Source organism: Podarcis pityusensis (genome assembly GCF_964106645.2).
Source record: "Podarcis pityusensis genome assembly, chromosome: 7".
NCBI lineage: Eukaryota > Metazoa > Chordata > Lepidosauria > Squamata > Lacertidae > Podarcis > Podarcis pityusensis.
The window spans coordinates 83,687,945-83,712,720 of NC_138031.1; the positions used below are offsets into that span (position 1 = coordinate 83,687,945).

The following is a 24,776-nucleotide window of genomic DNA, read 5'->3' on the forward strand; positions in this document are numbered from 1 at the left end:
AGAGAGAGAGAGAGAGAGAGAGAGAGATAACCGCAGCTTACAGCTATAGCCTTTCCCCTCCATTTCCAGAGTTTCAATGGGGCTTGCTTCAATTCCAGAGTCCAGCAGATTTTTATGTAAAGCAGATTTTGCAAGGTTGGGTAAAAACCTAATGAGACAGAAATGGGAGAAAGTTAACTTTCGGGTGGGTGGGGGGAATAATCAACAATATTTGCAATTCTCCAATACGGAGAGACAAGACCATAGTGCATTGCGGTCCTAGAATACTATCTACATATTTGCCTCAACCACTTCAGATGTGTCTACTGAAATGTGTTTGTGTTTGAGCATGGATCTTAGACACTATGTCATGGGAGAGTAAGCTCTCAGATTTCTTTTCATTGGTCTAATCCTTATTGCAGCAAAATGCACCCAGATTATAATGAATACATTAGTTATTTAAAACAACAGTAGCCAAGACAAAGCTTCTCTCTTCATGAGGTCACAAACCTATTTACTGGGGGGCTGTAGAGCACAGGGAGGGAACGTCCAGTGTTCAGACTGATCTTGGCCTGTGAGGCAATTTCCCCCCAAGCCCCACCCTCCTGCCCATCAGGTGACATTACTGGGCGGCATCAGCTGATGGGCAGGAGGGCGGGGTTCAACCCAGTTGGGGTCTGCTTCTCAGACATGTTCCCTGCAAGGGAGCAGGTGTGCCCAGCCAAAGTGAGATGGACTGAACCTCTGCTCACCGACTGATTCTATCATTTAATTTCTATACCGCTTAATATATTAAATACATCTCCAATATATTCATCTCCAAGCAGTGTATATAAAAGAAGCAACCGCAGAGAGCTTGAACAAAATATTGCAAAAACACACATTACCTATAGATACAAAGTTAAAGGTAAAGGGACCCCTGACCATTAGGTCCAGTCGCGGACGACTCTGGGGTTGCGGCGCTCATCTCACTTTACTGGCTGAGGGAGCCAGCGTACAGCTTCCGGGTCATGTGGCCAGCATGACTAAGCCACTTCTGGCAAATCCAGAGCAGCACATGGAAACGCCCACCGGAGTGGTACCTATTTATCTACTTGCACTATGACGTGCTTTCGAACTGCTTGGTGGGCAGGAGCAGGGACCGAGCAATGGGAGCTCACCCCGTCGCAGGGATTCGAACTGCCGACCTTCCGATCAGCAAGCCCTAGGCTCAGTGGTTTAGACCACAGCGCCACTTGCGTCCCAAGAAACAAAGTTACTAATATCTAAATCAATCTCAATTCCATTTCCTTCTGGTGCACCCTCCCTCTCAGCCACCAGGGCCCAAACAAACTCTCAGCTCACACACTAAGACAAGACTTCCTGGAAACTTGCTTTCTATGGGCAGGCCAGGGTGGGTGGTCCTTGCTCAGGCTGCCCCTCGCTGGGTCCGACTCAGCTGCCCTCTCCACACCCAGGTCTACTATTCAGCTACTCTTTCTGGCAACCCTGACATTATTAGCTGTGAGATTATCTGATTGCATTACATGTTTTTAGATGTTTTCAATATTATAACACATTCTTAGAAGTTTTCAAATGTTTTAAATGTGCTTTTATTTTATTTTTAATTGTATTGTTTTCTCGCCTTCGTGTTTGCTGCCTTCGACTGAGAGGAAGCATGATATATACAGTTAAGAAACAAACAAATAATTCTGTTTTCGCCCTTTTATCGTCATTAAGTGGAATTCAGTTAAACAAAAAGATCAAAAGCAATATCTGGAAATTTCAGATTGTTAATAAATAATGTATTTGTGTTGTTAAACTAAACACAATAATAATAATTCACAACCGTAAGAATGCAAAAATATACCTGGAAAGACAAGCTTTATTGACAGCATCATAGAGTCTTTCATCTGGGTACTGAGATAGACGCCGACAAATTCTCAATAGCTGCCGTGTAGACAAGGATGATGCCAATGACTGAGCCTAGCCAAAGTAAAATTAATTTTATTCAGCATTTCTTAATCAGTAACGCAGGAGGAAAACGGCTTAAATCCCAAGCTGCCCACGGTTATGCAACTGACACCAGTGCGCAATTCAATCACGTCTCTGCTTTAAGTGCTATATAACTTGAAAAAATCCACTATTTAAATAAAAAATACAGTCATACTTTGGGTTACAGATGCTTCAGGTTGCGTGTTTTCGGGTTGCGCACTGCGCCTAACCCAGAAGTACCGGAATGGGTTACTTCTGGGTTTTGGCAATCGCGCTTTGCACATGCGCAGAAGCGCCAAATCGTACACAGACGATTTGTGAACGCTGCACGTTGTGAACGTGCCTCCCGCATGGATCACGTTCACAACCCGAGTGTCTGCTGTACCACAAATTCAGTGATGTCAATTACTAGATCTCAACTGAGGAAGTTCAAGCATCAAGACTTGAGTATCAGCGCTAACATTAGATATGGTTAACCAGAATTCCCTCCTAAATGGAATTTGAAATCGGAGTTCGAAGCTGAATAGCAAACTCTGGTTGGCCTTAACAGTGCCAGTTCAATGCTCTACCAATGTCAATCCCATCAAGTGAAGTGAGTGGGGTGGTCTGGTGAAGAGCAAGTACACAATCACCTAGCCTGCTTCTGAGTCCTTAACTGTGGTTAAGAGATCATAGAATCATAGAGTTGGAAGAGACCACAAGGGCCATCGAGTCCAACCCCCTGCCAAGCAGGAAACACCATCAGAGCACTCCTGACATATGGTTGTCAAGCCTCTGCTTAAAGACCTCCAAAGAAGGAGACTCCACCACACTCCTTGGCAGCAAATTCCACTGTCAAACAGCTCTTACTGTCAGGAAGTTCTTCCTAATGTTTAGGTGGAATCTTCTTTCTTGTAGTTTGGATCCATTGCTCCGTGTCCGCTTCTCTGGAGCAGCAGAAAACAACCTTTCTCCCTCCTCTATGTGACATCCTTTTATATATTTGAACATGGCTATCATATCACCCCTTAACCTCCTCTTCTCCAGGCTAAACATGCCCAGCTCCCTTAGCCATTCCTCATAAGGCATCGTTTCCATCGTTTCCCCAGATCCCTGGGGTTATGCCAGCATGATAAACTATAAGAACAATCCATCCAACTCCAGATGTTACATGGTGAGTACAGCACAATGGGAACCAGTAAGGAGATAGCAGCAAACATACTGCAGCTTCTCTCTCAAATATCTGCACTAACAGAGCAATACCATTTGTAGTGCTTTCCAAAGCCATAGTGTTTGGGATAATAATAATAATAATAATAATAATAATAATAATATTTTTAATATTTATACCCCGCCCTTCCCGGTTTTAAAAACCAGGCTCAGGACGGCTAACCGCAAATATAAAACACTGATTAAAATGTGACTTAAAAACAGCATAAAACAGCATAAAATACAACATAAAATGCGGCATCAATATCAATAAAATTCAGGGGTCATTTTGGAGAAAGGAAAAAAAAAACCCCAGTCAGTAGACATCAAATGATCACCAGGGCTAACTGGCCAAGTTGGTCCTACTAGGGCCAGCAAGGGGAACAGGGAAGAATTTAAATGTGGGGTCCCAGAAAGGGTTTCTTCACAGAAGAGGAAAGGGGAAAAGGGAAGAGAGAATTGGGCTAATTCAAATTGAAGCCCAGGCGGAATAGCTCTGTACAGAGCATTCCACCAGGTCGGAGATGTCACTGAAAAAGCCCTGGCCCTGGAGGAAGATAGTCTGGTTTCCTTAGGGCCCGGGACCTTTAAGCTATTATTATTCATGGACCTTAGGGTCCTCTGCGGGACATACCAGGAGAGGCGGTCCCATAAGTACGAGGGTCCTAGGCCGCATAGGACTTTAAAGGTCAAAACCAGCATCTTAAACCTGACCCTATATATTTGTGGCTTAGAAGAGACACTGAATCCATTTATACAGTTGGCTCTCACTCTCCTCAAACAGCAAATTTGCACTAGTTAGCTTTTTAAATATATATATATAAGTTAACACTGCAAAGCAGAACTGCTCACAAATTCACATCCATTTGTTGTCAGCAAACTTTGCTTTTCTCCAATGGCCAAGATGCAAGCAAATTACAACTATTTATATGAGCATTTTCTAGATGGAACAGAAAGAGACTCTGGAAAATGTAACATCTGGCAGGGACATTCAAGTTCAAGATATAGGTCATGTTTAAAAGCAAGAGTAATTTGTGTATTGAACAGGTTAGCAAGCAAGTTCATGCCCTGTAATTATCGCCTTACACAAGGGTAAACATGCATCTGGAACCCTATGGGGGGGGGTGAGCAGCTATATTCTCTCCCTGACGCTGCATGAGCCATCAAGGATTGTATACCTAAGGCGTACATTTCAACTCGCAGCACAAGAGGGCTATTTATATCTTTCTGCAGATGTCCTGTCACTATTCATCTGCAGGAATCTCCCCTCGGTCCGAACTGTGACTCACTTCTGACGTGCAGGCCTCTGGACATTTTGAAATTTCAAAACGTTATCCCTGTGGAGAGGCCCCACTTTTCAGACTCACTGTATGTCAGAAATCTGTATCTATGTGAAGGGCCACAGAGATTCTCTTTTTAGATATAGCAGATTTGGGTGCTAATTAGGCATTAAATGAATAATACATTGATTTTTTTTTTGCCCTTCAAAACTACAGTGGTACCTCGGGTCACATACACTTCAGGTTACAGACGCTTCAGGTTACACACTCCGCTAACCCAGAAATAGTGCTTCAGGTTAAGCACTTTGCTTCAGGATAAGAACAGAAATTGTGCTCTGGCGGCGCAGCAGCAGCAGGAGGCCCCATTAGCTAAAGTGGTGCTTCAGGTTAAGAACAGTTTCAGGTTAAGTACAGACCTCCGGAACGAATTAAGTACTTAACCCGAGGTACCACTGTACCAGCATCCAAGACATGTAATATGTAATCATTTCCTCTTAAATGCAGACATAGAATGAATGGTAGTCAAATAATACAATTTCTTCTAGGTCCTAGTTTCACTGGGAATGGCAATATGCAGAGGGTCATCAATGAACTTCTAAGTGCCCTCTCTGACCGAGGGCAGTCCAATGGGCTCCTTTGATTTCTGAGGAATTCTGGGTAATGAAGGGTGCTGGATAATGGCTAGAGCGCAGGTGGCACAAGTCTCAGTGGGAATCTGATTGAATATAGGTACAAATACACAGCTCATAGGTCAGTGGTGGCAGCAAAGAGAACAACCTCTCAGTCCCTATGGCTTCTTGAGAATTGCCCAGTAGGGGTGTTTGGAGCGGCAAATTGACTGGTCCAGACCAGAGCTGTATCATTAATGGGCCACTCACAGACTCCTGTTGAGGCGTAAAGGGCGTGGAGTGAAAAATCATTCAGATCCATGATGCCACAATTAGTGGAGGTCTTTGGAGCACAGTTGCAGCCTGTGGCATCAGCTTAAGTGGTTGTAGCCTCAGGATGTCTACAGGACACTTGCAACAGTGAGGCAGACTGTGTGCCCTCTCCATCCAGGCCCATTAGGGCTGGTAAAATCCAGGAGGGGGATTGGCTGGATGGGTCCAAGGAGTGGATGATGCCCACTCCATAAAGTGGCAGTGGTGGAGCCTCCTGAAGAGGTCCCTCCTGGATCAAGATTATAGAAAACTTCCCCTTTCTGGGAAAGACGGTCAAGAGGGATGTGGCAGGCCAGCTCTTGACATGCCTGGAGAAAGCAGATTATCTGCACTCATTCAGCCAGGTTTCGGACCTAGTTTTAACACCAACCCTGTGGATTCTCTCCTCTCTCAAAGGCACTACTCAGGGGAGGCACTCCTCCTACTCAAAGGATCACCACCAGAAAGTGGTCCTTGAAGACCGTGGCTCAGTCCCATGGCTTTGAGTTGTAGGATCCGTCAAGGGACCATTCCCTCCCTTATGCAATTCAACAACCATATGAAACCATTGGGAGCCGTCACCTGCAGATCTAGGCCACGGAGTCCTCTACTTCTCCGTTCCATCTGAATTAGGGGAGGCTGTGATTAAGTGTGATTAGGGGAGGCTGTGAAGGTGTGACTGGTGTTGGGAGGCAGTGATGGGCTGAATGAGAGCAATAAACTGAGGCTGTAAGAGAGAGGCGTGGGGGTAGGGCTGCTTCTGTGTCCAGGAAGTAGGTGAATGAAATGTTCTAGGAAGGACTGCACTTCCCTCTTGAATGAACTGGGTGTTTATGCCCAGCTTAGGTCAGCTTGTCAGCTACAGTTGTTCCTAGACCAGAAGAGCCTCAGTTGTCCATACTCTGGTGACCTCCCACCAGGACTACTGCAACATGGGACTCTCCTTGAAGTCAGTCTGAAGGCTACAGCTGCTAGGCTGGTAAGTGGGGCATTTGCTGATGGTCTTGCAGCAGTGCTGTTATTCTAGTCAAAACACAGGACGCGAGAAAGAAGAAGGAAAGCAACACGGAACAATTGAAATTCGAATGGTTGGACTCACAGTGGGATCATTTGTCTCGCGGAGTTTGTGTGCTAATTTCAACAGCTGCTCCACTGCAGCACTAGGAACATTTGGAACCTGAAAAAATATATATAAATATAAAATACGGCTAGCACTATATAATTCATTCATTATCTGAGTGCTGACATTGCCAAAATGGCATCATCCACAGAGAAGCATCAGCAGCCTTGGAAAACCCCAAAGTTTACAGAACTATAACTCGGGGGGTGGGGGGTGGATAAACTTAGGAGGAAAGACCCCCCCCCAAAAAAACCCCAGATCTCTGAGGACAAACCATGCTCAGTAGCCACAGAACAGAGAATGTGTTTCATGAAGGGGGAACCAAAAATGGGGAAGGAGGCCATGGAAGTAGAAGAGAGTAATCTGGAAAGAGACAGGGCTGCGTACCTGTTCGATCGGCACCCTGGACAGCAGCACACCACACTGCAACATTTTGTTGCCGATCCCTCTTGTATACATGTAATACACATACACACCATGCATGTATTTCTGTTTATATATGATCTATTCATTTTCACAGTATAAATGAGAGGGCAGAACTCAAAAAACACCGTTTGTGCAGCACCTTGCACACCTTCAAAAAGCTGAGAACAGAGGGAGGTGGGGGGGAGAGAAAGAAAGGGCATTGGGTAGCCATTCAAAGGACTCCTTGAATGGCTACCCAAAGCCAAGCAGCAAGGCAAAGTTTTGCAAATACTTACCACCCCTTTAATAACTTTAATTTCTTCACTCTTGTTCAGAGGCTTTATGTCATGGAAAAGGAAAAGCGTCAAGAGCTCTGGGCCCAGCCATTGCTGCGTGGAGCTTCCTATGACAGGTGGCTCTGCTAAGGCAATTATTCTAAAGGAAGGTTGAATGGGGAAAATGGACCTGCGAGAAAATGGTAAGTTTTAGATGTGCCATCTTGCCCAGGCCTGAAGAACACCTGAATGCAGCTCAAAAGCTCGTTTTGCTTTCACATTCCCACTCACTGCATGGTCCGAGAGGCGGCAATGCCTACATTATTCTGTTTTTCACTTTGTCGGACCAACACAGTATGGCAGCATTCTGAACAAGAATGGTACGTTAGACATCACTGCTTGGAAAGTGGCGGTTACAAAAAAAAAATCTAGTATTTCAAAGACTAAGCTGAGAACTGCCTGCTGAAAACACTCAGATCAAAATCCTGGTGGTGACATCAGTTATTTTTAGCTTAAAGTCATAAGCCTCAAAGCTAATCCCTGACTGATAAAACACAAACAACAAAGCGTCTGAAATAAATAATGTGAAATGGGAATAATGAATATGCAATTGTCAAAATGTAGGAAACCAGCAAGTGTCGAAGAAAAGCAACCATCCTTATTACAGAAAGAACTTTTGTAGGGCAGCTGTCTTCACATTTCTATTTTATACACTTCTATTTTCACTAGTAAGCAGGATAACATGGTCATTTCTGAAACTCATTCCAATCCCTCTGTGTGATGACTTGTGTCAGGAAATGCAGGGACTCTGGCAGTCAGTTCCCTTACAGGCTGCATTGCACTAATAGGGCAAGTGGCCTTCAAAAAGAAAAAGATTCCCGTGGTAAAATATCTGTGAGACACTGGTGCAAAGCTTCAGCGATATGCAGCCTCATCACATTCATGAGTCACTGCCAGTTAGCTACAGATCACAGCAAGTCCATGGCTCCTCATGCACTGCAAATATGCTACAAACACACATACTGGATGTTAATATTTAAAAAAAATTAGGGGAAAAGTTATGAGAAGGAAAATACCCAGGATTTTAAACAAGCTATTGTGCTTCTTGGGACGAGGGTGGCGCTGTGGGTTAAACCACAGAGCCTAGAACTTGCCGATCAGAAGGTCGGCGGTTTGAATCCCCGCGACAGAGTGAGCTCCCATTGCTCGGTCCCTGCTCCTGCCAACCTAGCAGTTTGAAAGCACATCAAAGTGCAAGTAGATAAATAGTTACCGCTGGGCGGGAAGGTAAACGGCGTTTCCGTGTGCTGCTCTGGTTTACCAGAAGCGGCTTAGTCATGCTGGCCACATGACCCGGAAGCTGTCTGCGGACAAACGCTGGCTCCCTCGGCCAATAAAGCGAGATGAGCGCCGCAACCCCAGAGTCAGTCACGACTGGACCTAATGGTCAGGGGTCCCTTTACCTTTACCTTTATTGTGCTTCTTGTGGCCACAGAGCATTCTATGAAGCATGGCACTGTTATGCAGTGGTCCCGCTCCTTCCTCCTGGGCAGTGTCCAGAAAGTAGTGGGGGGTCTCACTTCTGGGGTGCCTCAGGGTTCCGTCCTCTCCCCCATGCTTTTTAACAAATGAAACTGCTGGGAAACTGCTGGGAGGTATCATCACAGGGTTTGGGCTGGGTGTTCATGGTTGTGGGGTGGGTGGCAGTCAACAGATTGAGGTTGAATCCCAACAAGAAAGAAGTACTGGTTCTGGGAGACAGGAGGTGGGGCAGGTGTAGGGGATTCCCTGTTCCTGAATGGGGCAACTGTGCCCCCTAAAGGACCAGGTGCGCAGTCATTTTGGACTCACAGCTGTCTGTGGAGGCACAGGTCACTTCTGTGTCCAGGGCAAACTACTGGTCTATGACCATAATAAACTGATTAAACTGATTGTGTCCAGGGCAGCTGTCCATCAGCTCCATCTGGCACAATGGCTGAGACCCTCCCTGCCTGTGCACTGTCTTGGTCGGGTACATGCCCCGGTTATCTGCCTCTTGGACTACTGCAACACACGTGAGACTACATTTGAAGGTGACTCAGAAACTACAACTAATCCAGAATGTGGCTGCCAGACTGGTGACTGGGAGTGGCCACCGGGGCCATATAACACTGGACCTAAAAGATCTACATAGGCTCCCAGTACGTTTCCGAGCACAATTCAAAGTGTTGGCGCTGACCTTTAAAGCCCTAAATGGCTTCAGCCCTGAATACCTGAAGGAGCGTCTCCACCCCCATTGCTCAGCCCAGACACTGAGGTCCAGCTCCGAGGGTCTTCTGGCAGTCTCCTCCCTGCGAGAAATGAAGTTACAGGGAACCAGACAGACGGCCTTCTTGGCAGGGGTGTCTGTCCTGTGGAACACCCTCCCATCAGATGTCAAGGAAATAAACAACTACCTGACTTTTAGAGGACATCTGAAGGCAGCCCTATATAGGGAAGTTTGATAATGTTTGATGTTTTACTGTGTCTGATGTTTTAATCTGTTGGAAGCCAACCAGAGTGGCCGGGACAACACAGTCAGATGGGTGGCAAACAAACATTAATCTTCATCATCATCATCACCACCACCACCACCCAGCAGGCTACCTTTGTTGTAGTTCCTCATCGGAGAGCTGTAGATCTTCTTTCAACTTCTGATATCTCTCATTCCTGAGCAATCTAGTGCCATCATACAGAGTAATGTCTCTGTCATGAATCAACCTGCACAGGATTTTACAAAAAAGGGGGCAATAAGCAAGTTAGAGGATCTGTTCTAATAATCAGTACTTGTTAATTAGAGAAACACTTCATGCTTGCCCTTTCTGCCACTGACCATCATAGCAATTCCTTCATGTGTTGAAATATCCACGCATAAAACAAACCTACAGGTGAACATGAATGAGTTGAGGGCCATCTTCCAATCTGAACACATTTTCTGAAGGATGCAATTTACAGCGAAAGTTCAGAATCAGAGTTAAAACTCTGATCGACAACATCCAACTAGGACAAGGAATTAACACTTGATTTTTAATTTATGCATGAAGTATAATGTCACTAATAATCTTGCTCTCCTATCTTTTGAAAGAATGTAGTATTGAACAGTATAACAATACGTTTTAAATGAACAAAATTAAATATATGGGCTAGGACACAGAGATGTCCAGGCATCCGGTCTGCACATGCATCCATTGCCCAAGGGTTTTTCTTTCAAAAGACAACTTCAAATTGCTCTTTAAAGCTTCCATACAGGAAAAGCACTTTGAAAATCTGGAGCAAGCACTCTAGGGGAAAATAAGGGCTAAAAATATCCTACCCACAACACAGCTTCCTGTTCCCCCCCAAATTCCAAGGTGCTAACAACATAACCAGTACAAATTCCAAAATGTGATTTAAAGGAAAGCATAGCAATATTAACATATAACTGAAGGCAAATTCACAGAATCAGTGGTGTTAACTAAACTAGAAATGTACACACCGAACATTTTCACACTTTATTATCACCATCACAGATAAATCTCATTTCAATCCCTAATGAAACAATTTAGAATGATGACGTCTAGAGGGGCAGTAAGAAACCAACAGCGAATTCAGAAGACTACAGCTCCAGTTATGAAACAACCATTTCATACTGAAAGAGTTAATGCTATGGCCTGGGGCCACTTTAGACTTTACATGGAATAATTCTTTCCTGTGTATATGCTACATGCCCACATGAGGAATATGAAAACACAGGAAGATTGTGCTTCAGGATAACCATAGGGAGTCATATGCCAGGACTGCCACAACTAATGGAATTCGCTTTGTATGTGCTCAGTCTGGTTTCTAGATTCAGCCTTTATCTTAATTAAATGTTACAGTGTGGAATATTCCTACGTGTAATTCATATATTTCCATTCAATGTGAGCATCAGATGCAAAACCTAGCCATACACTTTCCATCACGTTTAACAACTTAAGCAACCTAAGGATAACTCAGGACCAAAACGGATGTGGCATCTGTCATGTGGTTTGGTCTTGTGTGGCAGTTTAAAAAAGCAAAACAAAATCAGTCATGGTAGGATTAGTAGAGCTAGATTAGGTCCATTGTGTGGAGGTAAAGGTAAAGGACCCCTGACAGTTAAGCCCAGTCACGAATGACTCTAGGGTTGTGGCGCTCATCTTGCTTTACTGGCCGAGGGAGCCGGCCTTTGTACACAGTTAGTTTTTCAGGGTCATGTGGCCAGCATGACTAAGCCGCTTCTGGTGACTAAGCGTGCTTTCGAACTGCTAGGTTGGCAGGAGCTGGGACCGAGCAACGGAAGCTCACCCTGTCGCGGGGATTCGAACCCCTGACCTTCTGATCGGCAAGCCCAAGAGGCTCAGTGGTTTAGACCTTAGCACCACCTATGTCCCTAATTCTGAAGCACAATCTTCCTGTGTTTTCATATTCCTCATGTGGGCATGTAGCATATACATAGGAAAGACATTTGTGTGGAGGGAGGTGCTTAAATCCTATGCCCTACCTGTAGTGCCATTTAAAAGGGCTATGGCAGGGCAACAGTTAAAGCCGCCTCCCTCCACATTCTGTATCGAGATCACCCTTCTTCAGAACTGGCAATTCTGCTTGTCAAATCAGCCGTGTAAGGCCAACCTATGTGGCAGACATGACATCTGCTGTGCTCCTCGGTCCTTTTTTTTGCCGACCTATTTATTTATAGTATTTTAAGTGAACTGCCTTTTTATGGCCAACTCACACTTGCTGGCAGCTCCCCTCGTGCCTTGGAAGCATGTGGGACTGCAAGCAGGCTGTGCTCATGCAGAAACAACATTTCCCTGAACTGGGGGCTCTCTGTGGGGCTGGTATCCGAGGCTGCACAGCTCCATTGGCTTGAAAAAATATCGCCCAGACTCCATAATTCGTGACTGGTCCACCAAATTGGTGACTCTTCACAAGCACTGTCAGAATCTTCCAGAAACACTCCTGCAGAAGCCCCAGTGAGTGTGGACCTGTCCTGACAAGACAGAAGTACTGTTTTGGGGGGACAGGGTGTGTGTGTGGGGGGGGGGAATTCCCTGGTCCTGAATGGGGTAACTGTGCCCCTGAAGGACCAGGTGCGCAGCCTGGGAGTCATTTTGGACTCGCAGCTGTCCATGGAGGCGCAGGTTAACTCTGTGTCCAGGGTGGCTGTCTACCAGCTCCACCAGATATGCAGGTTAAGACCCTACCTGCCCGCAGACTGTCTCACCAGAGTGGTGCATGCTCTAGTTATCTCCCGCTTGGACTACTGCAATGCGCTCTACGTGGGCTACCTTTGAAGGTGACCCGGAAACTGCAATTAATCCAGAATGCGGCAGCTAGGCTGGTGACTGGGAGTGGCCGCCGGGACCACATAACACCGGTTCTGAGAGATCTGCATTGGCTCCCAGTACGTTTCCGAGCACAATTCAAAGTGTTGGTGCTGACCTTGAAAGCCCTAAATGGCCTTGGTCCTGTATACCTGAAGGAGCGTCTCCACCCCCATCGTTCAGCCCGGACACTGACATCCAGCGCCGAGGGCCTTCTGGCGGTTCCCTCATTGCGAGAAGTAAGGTTACAGGGAACCAGACAGAGGGCCTTCTTGGTAGTGGCGCCCACCCTGTCAAACACCCTCCCTTCAGATGTGAAGCAAATAAGCAGCTATCCTATCTTTAAAAGACATCTGAAGGGAGCCTTGTTCAGGGAAGTTTTTAATATTTAACACTGTACTGTTTTTAACACTTGATTGGGAGCCGCCCAGAGTGGCTGGGGAAACTCAGCCAGATGGGCGGGGTATAAATAAATTATTATTATTATTATTATTATTATTACTTCTTAAAGCCTCGGTCGCTGCATCCTTCATTAACACCCCACAGATCTATTCCTCTAGGACTGTCACACTGACCTTTGCAGAACAGTGAGGGTTCCTGGGTTGACACGGTGAATCCCATCCAGAATAACAAGCTTCCCCTCCAGGGCAGCTGTTATAAGTGCAGATGGTCTCCAGGAAGTGTCCCCATTAGGGAGAGTGTACCTTTGCTGCAGTAGATCTCGGGCTGTCATATCCTATGAGTAACAACAGCAGAAGCAAACTCCTATTAGTGTGAGTCTCAGTAATACAAAGCATTTATTTTGCTGGCACTGTAATATTTTGCTTTAGTCGACACATCAAAAAGGGAATCGTGATTGTTTTAGCCGTAGATTTATGCACACATAAAATGTGCAATAAACATATAAGCATGCTACAGCTTTGTCTCCAGAACAGGCAACAAGCATTGCCTCAAATGAAATGATGTTGCCAATTAATGCAAAATACTGTTTTAGTCCTGGTGCAGTTTAAGGATTGACCTCTCTTTTCTGTAATCCATCATCCTTACTTAGTTGCCTAGGCATCAACCCATGTCTTTAATGGTCAATACCAAGAACAGAGCAGTAGAAAAGAAAAACTGGTTTCTAAGCAACTTCAATGTACGATAGTGTTACTATGTCATCTTATTTTCCCTTATCCAGGTCCAGGGCTCCCACAGCCTCTCCTGATTCAGAAGCCAGCCAAAAAGTAGAGCTGATTGCTATCAGAACACTGATGAAACTTGGTTCCCAAACTCTTCATATAGATATTAAATGGTTCTGGTGATAAAATGGTGCCAAGCTATGTAGGCTGCACCGGACCACCTTAACACAAACCCAAATTTGTTGTTTTAAAGTAAACATAAAAGCAACCTAAACTATTAACATGCAGATTTATTTTGAAAATGAAATCAGCTCCAGTTGCCAACAGATCACAGAATCAATGGCCTACTTTTCACTGCGGTGCCTGGGCTGCAGGTGGGATCTCACATTATTCTTCTGTATAAAAACATCCCTGCAGCACAGGAACCATAGAGAATAGACTACAATTCTTCCCCCAGGCATTTCTCAGGGCACTGACTTTTGAAGGGACTTCAACTGCATGGCATCTGAAATGGTATAGCCTGGTCCAACCCCCTTAGTAAGGAATAGGGTAACACCATAAGAGACGAGCGACAATCCAAATGCAACCCTCTGGTCAGTGTGTGACAAGCTTGGAGGCCAAGGGTTGGGGTATCAATAAACTTACCTGATATAGCATGACAGGTTCTATGTTATACCCTAATGTAGCTGCAAATTCCTTAGCAAGAACTGTTTTTCCACAACCCTGGAGGGGGAAAGGAGAACAAGCTGATTGAAGCAGCTGTATGTTCAACCTGAGCAAGTAACAATTACTTCCAGGTGAGGCGCACAATAGAAACCAGTCTGTGATAAATTAGTATGGGCGGTTCCCCCACCCTCACCAATTGATATAAGTTTGTGTCTATCACGATGCTGCATTAAATTTAGCGCTATGTACAGTTACATTAGGGATGCGGGTGGTGCTGTGGTCTAAACCACTGAGCCTAGGGCTTGCTGATCAGAAGGTTGGCGGTTCGAATCCCCGCAACGGGGTGAGCTCCTGTTGCTCGGTCCCTGCTCCTGCCAACCTAGCAGTTCGAAATCATGTCAAAGTGCAAGTAGATAAATAGGTACCGCTCTGGCGGGAAGGTAAACAGCGTTTCCGTGTGCTGCTCTGGTTCGCCAGAAGTGGCTTAGTCATGCTGGCCACATGACCCGGAAGCTGTACGCCGGCTCCCTCGGCCAATAAAGCGAGATGAGCGCTGCAACCCCAGAGTTGGCCACGACTGGACCTAACGGTCAGGGGTACCTTTTCAGTTACATTATGTCACTTACTTTTTCTCCAATCAAACAGATATCTTTAACCATGTGGGACAATATCATTTCTGCCAATTGCTGTTCATGGCTGGGAGTCTTAATGAAATTGTCTGTCCCAGAATGCAGGTTTAGTGGCCTAGTTCCAGCAGGAACCTAAAAGACAGATAGCACTATGTTAAGTATAATTGGTTTAATTCACACAGAAATGGTGAATACCTGTGTATTGGTGAAAAGGTTTAACATGGGGGTTTTCCATGGGGCTATATTAAAGCTAAGAAAGTATCTCTGAGCTCTAGCTGAATTGATAATTAACTGTAGTTCTCTAGTAGCTAACATGTGAGTGAGTAACCTTAGATCAGGTGATTAAGGTACTGAGCTGCAAATCTGCCATCTTTGGAGGGTGGTGGCTGGAATCATTTGTTCTCTCAGACTCTATGGAGTAAAGATGTGTAAAAGACTCTCCTGAAGGGAGAGAAAACAGCTCCAGGGAAAATGGAGGGTGGAATGTAGACAATGCCTCTCTGTTTCTCTCTCTCTCTTTCTCTCTCTGTGTGTGTGTGTATCTGTGAGAGAGAGAGAGTGAGCAAGCACTACGTTTGTCAGCTCTCATTATAAGCTTATTTTATTTCTAAGAAGATGCTGAGCCTCTGCTGGATATGCACAAGATATGAAACTGTTTTGATGTATCATTTACTTTTTTGTGTGTTATATTTTAAAGAACATTCTGCAAGTAAAATTTTGAATAATATTCATGGGTCTGGACCATGCTTCATTCCAAAAGCACTCTGTTTCCATGCATCCCTTTGCTTCAAACTGTGCAATATTAATATCTGTAATATGCTAACAACACATAGCTCTCTTTGCTCAAGCATTCACTCCAGAAAACAAATTCAGACATTTGCCTGTCAAATAATATGAATGTAACTTGTTTCCTGAACAATAAACAAACCATATGTACGTCTCCATCCATAGCTCAGCTTAAGTCTTTCTTACTGACTGCTGTATCATCAAACAATAAACTATGGTTTAGCACTACAAGGGTGCTCCACAACAAGTTTCCTGCTTGTGCACGCACACATAAGCACCTGGAACTGCCACAATTATGATTTTGGAAGTTTTCACTCCTGCTTCAGAATAACCATAGCTTGTCATGACACCCAAGCAAGTCTGTCAGCATCCCAGTTTACAGGAATGCAACATATTGTTGATTTTTATGTCAAATTCTGGGAAAGTCAGAAATGAAAGGAAGGCAGCAACATAGCAATACATGTGCAATAAAGCTTATCCTCCCACTTGTTAAACAATTAAATAGTTACCCGAAATGTCACAGCTTCCCCGGCTATTTGAATTGTCACGTCAGCCTGCAAAATCTTGCCATCCTCCCTCTTGTTCACATTTATAACTCTTGTAGGTACAACAGGTCTTTCTGAATCCTGGAGCTCAAATCGCTAAGAAAGAGGAAGGAATAGAAGGTCTAGATTATTCTATTTGTGAAAGTATTTTCAGCCCCAAACTCCTCCACCTTGTTTGGTCCTTAGTCTGGGCTTGGCCACCATGCTGAACTTGCACCAATGTTACAGGATCACGAAGAGCCATGGGCAAATATTATTATTATTTATTAAATTTGTTAGTCACTTTCTCTTGCCCAGCAAAACTCAGAGGGACTTACAGTCAAATAGAGAGACCCAGCGTCTAGAAGTTGCCCCTGCCCAGTGACAGTGTTCATGGGGGATAAAGAAGGGACATGAGAAACCTGGGATGGCCTCATGGGACAGATCACAACACTGGCTGCAGTCACATAAAGGGTGAGGATTACATCAGACAGCTTCCATAATGGCTAGCTGTATGTTGTCTGCTCCTTTAACCAGACCTCCTGTAGACATGACACCCCCCCCACACACAACAAAAGAGACTCAGGTGGAAATAGTATTTGTTTTCTGTTAAAGAACAGATCTAATAGCAAAATGATGCCTCATAACTAGGAAAAGTAAAATGATCCCACAATGTATGATTAATTTTTCAATATTTCAGCTCTAGTTTAATTAATTGTCATAATCAAATGTTAATTAATCAAATGTCATCAGTTTGAAGGGAATGTAGCAAACATGGCAAGCTTCTTGAAAACTGGTCTTAAAAAAGTAAGGCTACAATCCTATGTACGTTTACTTAGGAGCAAGCCCTATTAAACACACTGGGAATTACTTTCAAGAAGTATGAACAGGTTTGGGTTGCATATGTCCCCTTAAGCAAGAGCACTGTCAGTGCAGATCTTCTGTGTTTCACTAAATTAACTTATATTTAATAAACCTACAGGGCACCATGATCATGGAAGACTACGTCCCTCAAGACATCCTTACTATTCAATCATCATTAGACTTCAACATGTCAAAAAGAATCACGAAACATACACAGCCCAACAAGATAACAAGAAGAATCCACCGACAGCATACGAATCAATCTGGCTAACCTGATCCGAAAACTCACACACACACACACCACTCACAAACAAAAGCAAATCTCACTATAGCCAACCAAAGACAACCAACCACACTCTAAGCCACCCCCAACCTCTCTCACCACCAAGGAAATACAACAAGCGAATAGTAAGAGAACCCACACAAGTGACACTGACACAAAACCCCACACATACACTGAGTAGAAGAATAGAAGCACTGCCACCCGACCCCACGCACCATTCCCCTCTCCCCCTTTCCCCCCTTTTCTTCCTAACCTAACACTGTATGCAACACTAACGTCTCACAACAAATGAAACTTATCTGTAGAAAGCACGACTTGAGAAAAGAGACAATGCATGCATTTTTGTAAATTAAGAAATTTTTAATAAAAATATGTATTTAAAAAAAGAACCACAAAAAGAAAACACATCTCATGGAAGGCCTTCACTTACAGTTTTCATCAGTCCTCTCTGTCCCCACCCAAAATGACACGAAATAAATACAGAAAGCCATAATAACTAGAAGACACTTTTGGAGACACATAAAACAGCAGCAGAAGAGAAAGTTCTTGAGACCATAGGGCTTTCTCTAGCTTTGAAACCAATAATTTAGCCATTATTATTATTATTTTATTCCAGAGAACTGTAAAGTGTGGCTGCTACCTATGCCAGAATAATTTGTATGGAAACAGTGAACGCTTACCTTTAAGGCATCTTCTACGGCTGTCTTGCCTTCCCTCCCCAAAAGAACATTATATGGATAAAGCCACCTGATTATATGCTGGATTGACATCATAGGCAAGCAGTTCTGGGAGGGGGGAGAGAGAGAGAACAGAAAAAGTGAACATAGAATCACTATTGTGCTAAACCTGAACGAAACATTGATGCTACTCTCTGCTTCCTGCTACTTAGCCAACTCCAGATCCACAGGAGGAACTCTCCTCTGGGTCCATTCTGCTCTGGTCAGACCTCACCTGGAGTACTGTGTCCAGTTCTGGGCACCACAGTTCAAGAAGGACACTGACAAACTGGAACGTGTCCAGAGGAGGGCAACCAAAATGGTCAAAGGCCTGGAAACGATGCCTTACGAGGAACGGCTAAGGGAGCTGGGCATGTTTAGCCTGGAGAAGAGGAGGTTAAGGGGTGATATGATAGCCATGTTCAAATATATAAAAGGATGTCACATAGAGGAGGGAGAAAGGTTGTTTTCTGCTGCTCCAGAGAAGCGGACACGGAGCAATGGATCCAAACTACAAGAAAGAAGATTCCACCTAAACATTAGGAAGAACTTCCTGACAGTAAGAGCTGTTTGACAGTGGAATTTGCTGCCAAGGAGTGTGGTGGAGTCTCCTTCTTTGGAGGTCTTTAAGCAGAGGCTTGACAACCATATGTCAGGAGTGCTCTGATGGTGTTTCCTGCTTGGCAGGGGGTTGGACTCGATGGCCCTTGTGGTCTCTTCCAACTCTATGATTCTATGATTCCATGCCTGGGAAGTGATCACAGGAGTCTGCAGTGAAGTACCTTGTCAAAAGCTTTTTGGAAGCCCAAGTCCACTCTGTTAACCGGATCAGCTCTATCAATACAGTATTCTAGTTCACCTTCTCAAAGAACTTTAAAATATTTGTGAGACTAGACAGCAAAGCCAAACCGGCTCTGCTTCAGCCAAGACTTGTCATTTGCAAGCCTTGCGCAAGTGAAGACCACAAGGGCTAGCCTTCTGCCTTGAATTAGTAACTATGAATTTGATTAACCTAATACAAGAGGGAGCTTAAAGAGGTTTTATTTCCTATAAATTCCATAATCTCTCAAAGTGTCATGCAGTTTTGTTCAATAATAACCCAAGTGATTCCTTTCAGTTACAGTCCTGAATCTGTGGCTTTACTGGTTGAGCTTTATTCTGTTCTGCAGGATTGCTGCTGGGCAAATTTGAGCCTTGACTGGGGGATCCAAAAAACATTAGTTCACTGGCCAAGATTTGACATGGTGCTATTGGGCATTTGAAACATGCCGCAGAGTGCGTGCAGAGTAGACCACACAGACGGAATCACTGAAGAGACGTAAAGAGATCTTTGCAAGATTTAATAACAAAACTCCTCTAACATACACCTTACATAGTGTCTATAATCATCACCTATCCATCCACAAGGAGACAGAGTAAGGTACATACAGCAGTATATACCATTCACAATTGCTGACACAGCTAATTACAGTGACTTATCAGCACCTGCTACACTGCTACACAGCTGTAAAACCTAGGTCAGGATATGCACCCTGGCTTTTAAAGTGATACACCATCCTGTGAAACAATAATGAACCCTAACATTTAAACAAACTATTCAACAATACAAAACTGATTTCAGTTGCAGATGACAACTATGTTAGAAAAGAAAATAAGCTTTCACCGCAGGAATTTGTTATTTTCTCTTTTTTCCCCCCCTAGCTACACTGTAGAAGCAGTTTCTTTATCCTTAATACCTGAATGTTTTCCCTAAACTCCAGATAAGGAATCTCCATCTCGGTATCCATTATTTATTTGCAAGGACCTACCAGAATCTGCACAGCAGATGCTAACGTGTCCAGAGGAAAATCAGGGAGACCCAGGGCGGAGGATTCTTGGGTGCAAAAAGTAGTTGCAAATGACAAAAGTTTAGAAATTCTAGAAAGAAAACCCAAAGGCAGAAAATGTTAGACAAACAATACTTCTAAATAAAACACTTTTTAAAAGAAAAATAATATTTTTCGTAAAAGATTCATTTCTTTTTACCAACTTCACCCCGTTGGTTCCTTCACTTAATCTAACTGCAATAGCAAATGGTTCAATATCCAAACAGCAGTGATGACAAAGAGTGTCTGTGCCTTGTGTCCCAGTTTAAAAAGAATGGCTCTGAAATAGCTCCATCATTGATTAGCTTGGTTATATGGGCACTATTCATAGCCTTAATTCACCTTAAAATTGATAATTGGGGGGGATTCAAAATCAGATTTTCAAATGGTGGTAATGGTCTCATTGCCTGAGATTTAACTGTTGAGTTTGAGATAGTGTTTTACCTGAAAGATCAATAGCCAATTCATATTACACCCTTCCATTCTTTCCATGATTTGCCCTGCTGTGAGATAAATATCGCTTTCTTAAAAGTGAATCAATCTATAAAAGCCTCTTTCTTTCCAGTTGATATCCAACAGCTTCCAATCAGATGTGTGGAAGGAGGGCTGCAATACGAAGGGAGTCAGCTGTGATACCGGAGGTGCTCATTTTGATATCCAGGATCGCCCATCTTTAATTCTGCTTTTGCAAAATCTGTTTGTTATAATTTCTTGGACAGTTTATGTTATGAATAAAAAATGGGTTACCTGGTATTCTGTGCTCAAATTTATCAAACTCTGATTGTATCCAAATATTCCCTTTTCACATTGTTGATCATACTACAGGCTTATGTGGGGGTTGAAACACCATTGAAAAAGCCTGCAAACACCCTGTTCTACCCCTTTTGGTGACATTTTTGTGATGCTTTCAGGTCACTTCTGGGTTCGGCACAAGGCACATGTGCATGGTTCACACATATCGGATGTGCCTATAGTGGCCGCTGCTTGTAATGGCATTTTGTATATGGACCGCATCATGATATCTTTGCAGATATGTTAAACCAATAGCCCCTCTCTGGGAAGGTTAGGACATTACAGTTAACTGTAGTCTAGGTCTCTTGCCCTGATGAGTAACGCTTACAATCATTTTTTGCCATTTCCTTAGGTCCTTTGCTGAAATACTTATAGGCAGGGTTTGAAACAAAAATAATTAAAAACGGTAAAATCGTCATTTTAACTGATGCTACCCTGCCCATCCAGGAAGCTTTAATTCATCTTTAAGAAACATATCCATTTCCAAATGTTTGTAAAACCTGTGCTAGATAGGGTCATTCAAGCCTATCAAATGCCTTTTGGGGATGAATGAATGAACTTTATTATGGTCACAGACCAGAATAATGGGGATCTAAAAACAAGCTAGTCCCTTGTTTGAGACTATAGATAGCATTAATACTATTTATGAACCTTTTAATATACTCTCATCTTGAAAGTCAGGATAAATCCAGTTTAATCTGCATCAAATTATTTAGCAATAAATTTGCTTAATCTAGCTGCCAATATGGATAACATCTTAAAATCATTGTTAAATAGAGCAATCTTCTATATGATATTGCAATAGAGGCCACTTTCTTTAGTTCCGCTTTAATTAGAGTACTAGCTTCTTTCATACGGTTGCCATACGTCCTCTTTTTCCAGGACATGTCCTCTTTTTCATGGGTATGTAAAATGAGTGTCGTCATAGTGATCCATAGTTAAAAGTAGAAGACGGCAAATGGATCCTCTTTTTTGCTCTTCAAAATATGGCAACCCTAAAGTTTTCATAACATACTGACGGAAACCCATCTAGGTAAATTTTAATCTTAAATTCAAAATGCTAACTAAAGTAAGGCTAACAGTTGCTACAACCATAATATCAGGAGTGTAAACAGGAAGGCATATATCCATCCTGTGTACATGGCATGTTCACACACAACATGGGATCCAGCGCAGAATGTTTGATCCTGCAAGCCACAGTTGTTGTTTTTAAGGCACGTTTCTAACAGAGCAAGAGATCATTGCTGAAATTTAAGATGTTCTATTTCCCATCCCTGGCCCATTCAGCTTATTTATCCACAAATTCTAAAAAGGAAACAAACAATCAAAACAAAAAAGGTACAAGTGTCTTTAATCTCACATTGGCCCCATTCAGACTTCATAGGACCACTTACATGAACAAGCTGCAGGCCTCCATCTTGTGCATTCCCAGTATCTCCTGTTTTGCATACTAAGGAAGAGATCAGAAGCCCCTGCTTCCAATTTTAAACTGAGTGCAATTCCCCATAATTGTGGGATGTAATCCACTGAGAGCAATCAAACACAACATTTCTTGTTTTCCTAGAGAAGCATTCCGGGGGAATGTTTGGTCCAGTCATTTGAAAGCTTCCTGTTTCCTCCTGGCTGGAACATCCTTCCTTTACATGTGACTAGAGGTGGGTGTGACCTTACCTGTCCAGGTAACAAAAGGACAAGGCATGCCGCCACACTCTTTCTTTTTTGACTTCCTCCATCGTTGGAGCAGCAGCTTTCAGCTAGAATTGCTCTGTTGGCTCTCAGCCAACATAGGACACTGGGACTATCTCCATATGGGATAGATCCACATGTATATACTTTGTAACTAAGTCTGCCTTCAGGGATCCAACTGTGAACTGATGATGTGAGTAAACTTCTTTTATATACTTTACACAAGACTGTGGCGTGTTTATTATTTTAAGAGGGATATAAGGGAACTCGCCAGAAGTCTAATATTGAGAGGCTTAAACAAGCCTGCAACCAGCTATCTGCTGTGCGTTTAAAATGGGAATGTAAAACTGTGCTAAGTTATCGAACCTGCTAGCGCAAGTTAGGAAGGATATTAATAAACAATATATCCTCTCCTGCCTCCCTGAACATTCCCACAATAATTTCTGAACTTGGGGAACTGTGGTTTAAACTATGGTTTCAGGGAGATCTGAAATCACAGTTGCTCAGTTGTTTCTGACTTTTTCCTCATTAACTATAGTTTAGAACAAACTACAGGACCTCTGTCATGAAATGAAGGTTCATCAAAGAGCTCATCTAGGTTTATTCACAGAGGATTCTTGCTCACCCCATCCTAAAGATGTGAGTTTGGTTGGAAGATAGAAGTACCGAAATTTTGTACCACCATTACCTAAAGTAGATTAGCCATGAAATCTGTCAGGAGGCCTAATAAAAATCTGAACCTTTGTATATCATGTCTAGATTATCTCACCCAATTCATTTGGTCATATCACAAAAACTCTACAGAACTCTAATATTGTATGAGGGAAGCCAATAGGTAAGAAAACTAAATTCTAAGAACATTTATGCATAGCTGTAATGCATATATTTACCTCTCAGTTGAAACGTTAGGTCCAATACAATATAACTGTGAAAGATGGTCCTAAAACAGAAGACAGTATCACCTATCAGGCCATTTACTCAAGCAACAGCACTCTGTCCACCAGGGTGCAAGGTGAAATCTTCATCAAGCTCTCCACCCAAGTTCTCGTTCCTGGTCCGTCAACGTCAGATGTTATGTTACAATGCACACCACTTTACACTTGCTAACATTACGCAGTGTTTGCCATTTTAACATCTATTCACCCAGTTTGGAGAGATCCTTTTGGAGCTCCTCACCGTCCTTTTCGTTTTTATATTCTGAACAATTTTGTGTCATCAGGAAACTTGGCCTCTGTCCTGCTCACCACTAACGCCAGATCATTTGTGAAGAATATAAAAAGCACCAGTTCCAATACAGATCCTTTGGGGATCCTACATTATTCCATTATGACATTTATTCATGCTCTGCGCTTCCTGAACTTTAACCACTTGCATAGCCATAAGATAACTTGTTCCATGACTGCTAAGCTTGCTCAAAAGTCTTTGGTGGTGGGCTTTGCAACAGCTTTTCAAAAAGTCGAACACACACAGTCTACTGCATCATCCCTCCCTACATGCTTATTGATGCGCTCAAAGAATTCTAAAAGGTTAAGTAGACTGGACTTTCCTTTGCAGAAGCTATGCCAGCTCCTCTTCAGCAAGACAACATCGGTATGCTTAGTAATTTTATCTTTAATCATGTTTCCCACTAGTTTTCCTGGAACAGATGTTAAGCTAACTGTCCTGTAATCTCCAGGATCCCTACTCCCCAAATGTGGGTTGTTGTTTTTTTGCTAGATGATTAGCAATTCTAATTTTGAGTTCTTAAAGAGCTCCTGTGTAGATGCCATCTAGAGCTGTTGAAGCCTTCATTTTTAATTTGTCAACATAGCCTAAAACATCAGCTCTTGTCACTACTAGTTGCCTCAGTTCCTCATTCACTTCCTGATAAAGTAGTAAAGAGACAGGCATCTGCCCCTCCACAGTGAAAAACAAATGCAAATAATGCATTGAGCTTCTCCGTCATTTCATTTTCCTCCTTTAGAACACCTTTGACTCCCATGTAAATGCACACATTGAAGCATCATTCAACTGTACTTTGTGTACAACCCCAGTCACCTGCAACATTACTTACCTTAAACGGTAGATAATAAACATCTCTTGCTTGAAATCTAGATCGCAGAGGTGGGTCTAATGGGTTACCCAAATATCGGGGGACGGGAAGGCCCAGGGCAATGACTCTGAAGTTTTCACTGACTCTAACAATCTTCCATGCATCCAACTCTGATTTATTATGCTCCTGAATAAATTAAGCCTATAATTAGAATTCTGCAACCACTTCAGAAAAAAGACCAACTATTCAGAGTACCCAATGAAGAGCTGTTTGAACTGGACAACAAATGATAAATAGATCTGGAAGACATGGAGCTCACACTCCTTCAG

General features: G+C 43.3%; 1 protein-coding gene across 4 annotated transcripts in view; it reads right to left on the reverse strand.

The window, feature by feature from the left end:
• The window catches only part of VWA8 (von Willebrand factor A domain containing 8), a 93,480-nt gene that overhangs the window by 57,093 nt on the left and 11,611 nt on the right, over positions 1-24,776 (reverse strand). For all 4 annotated transcript variants that reach the window (XM_081014592.1, XM_081014593.1, XM_081014591.1 and 1 more), the window contains exons 6-18: positions 24,469-24,633; positions 23,306-23,355; positions 19,881-19,989; positions 18,037-18,141; positions 16,195-16,326; positions 14,897-15,031; positions 14,250-14,327; positions 13,059-13,219; positions 9,767-9,880; positions 7,163-7,331; positions 6,441-6,518; positions 1,829-1,944; positions 42-148 (exon numbers count right to left, since the gene is read on the reverse strand). In XM_081014592.1, coding sequence (XP_080870718.1) covers positions 42-148; positions 1,829-1,944; positions 6,441-6,518; positions 7,163-7,331; positions 9,767-9,880; positions 13,059-13,219; positions 14,250-14,327; positions 14,897-15,031; positions 16,195-16,326; positions 18,037-18,141; positions 19,881-19,989; positions 23,306-23,355; positions 24,469-24,633 — 1,519 coding nt within the window. The remainder of the gene's footprint in view (positions 1-41; positions 149-1,828; positions 1,945-6,440; positions 6,519-7,162; positions 7,332-9,766; positions 9,881-13,058; positions 13,220-14,249; positions 14,328-14,896; positions 15,032-16,194; positions 16,327-18,036; positions 18,142-19,880; positions 19,990-23,305; positions 23,356-24,468; positions 24,634-24,776) is intronic.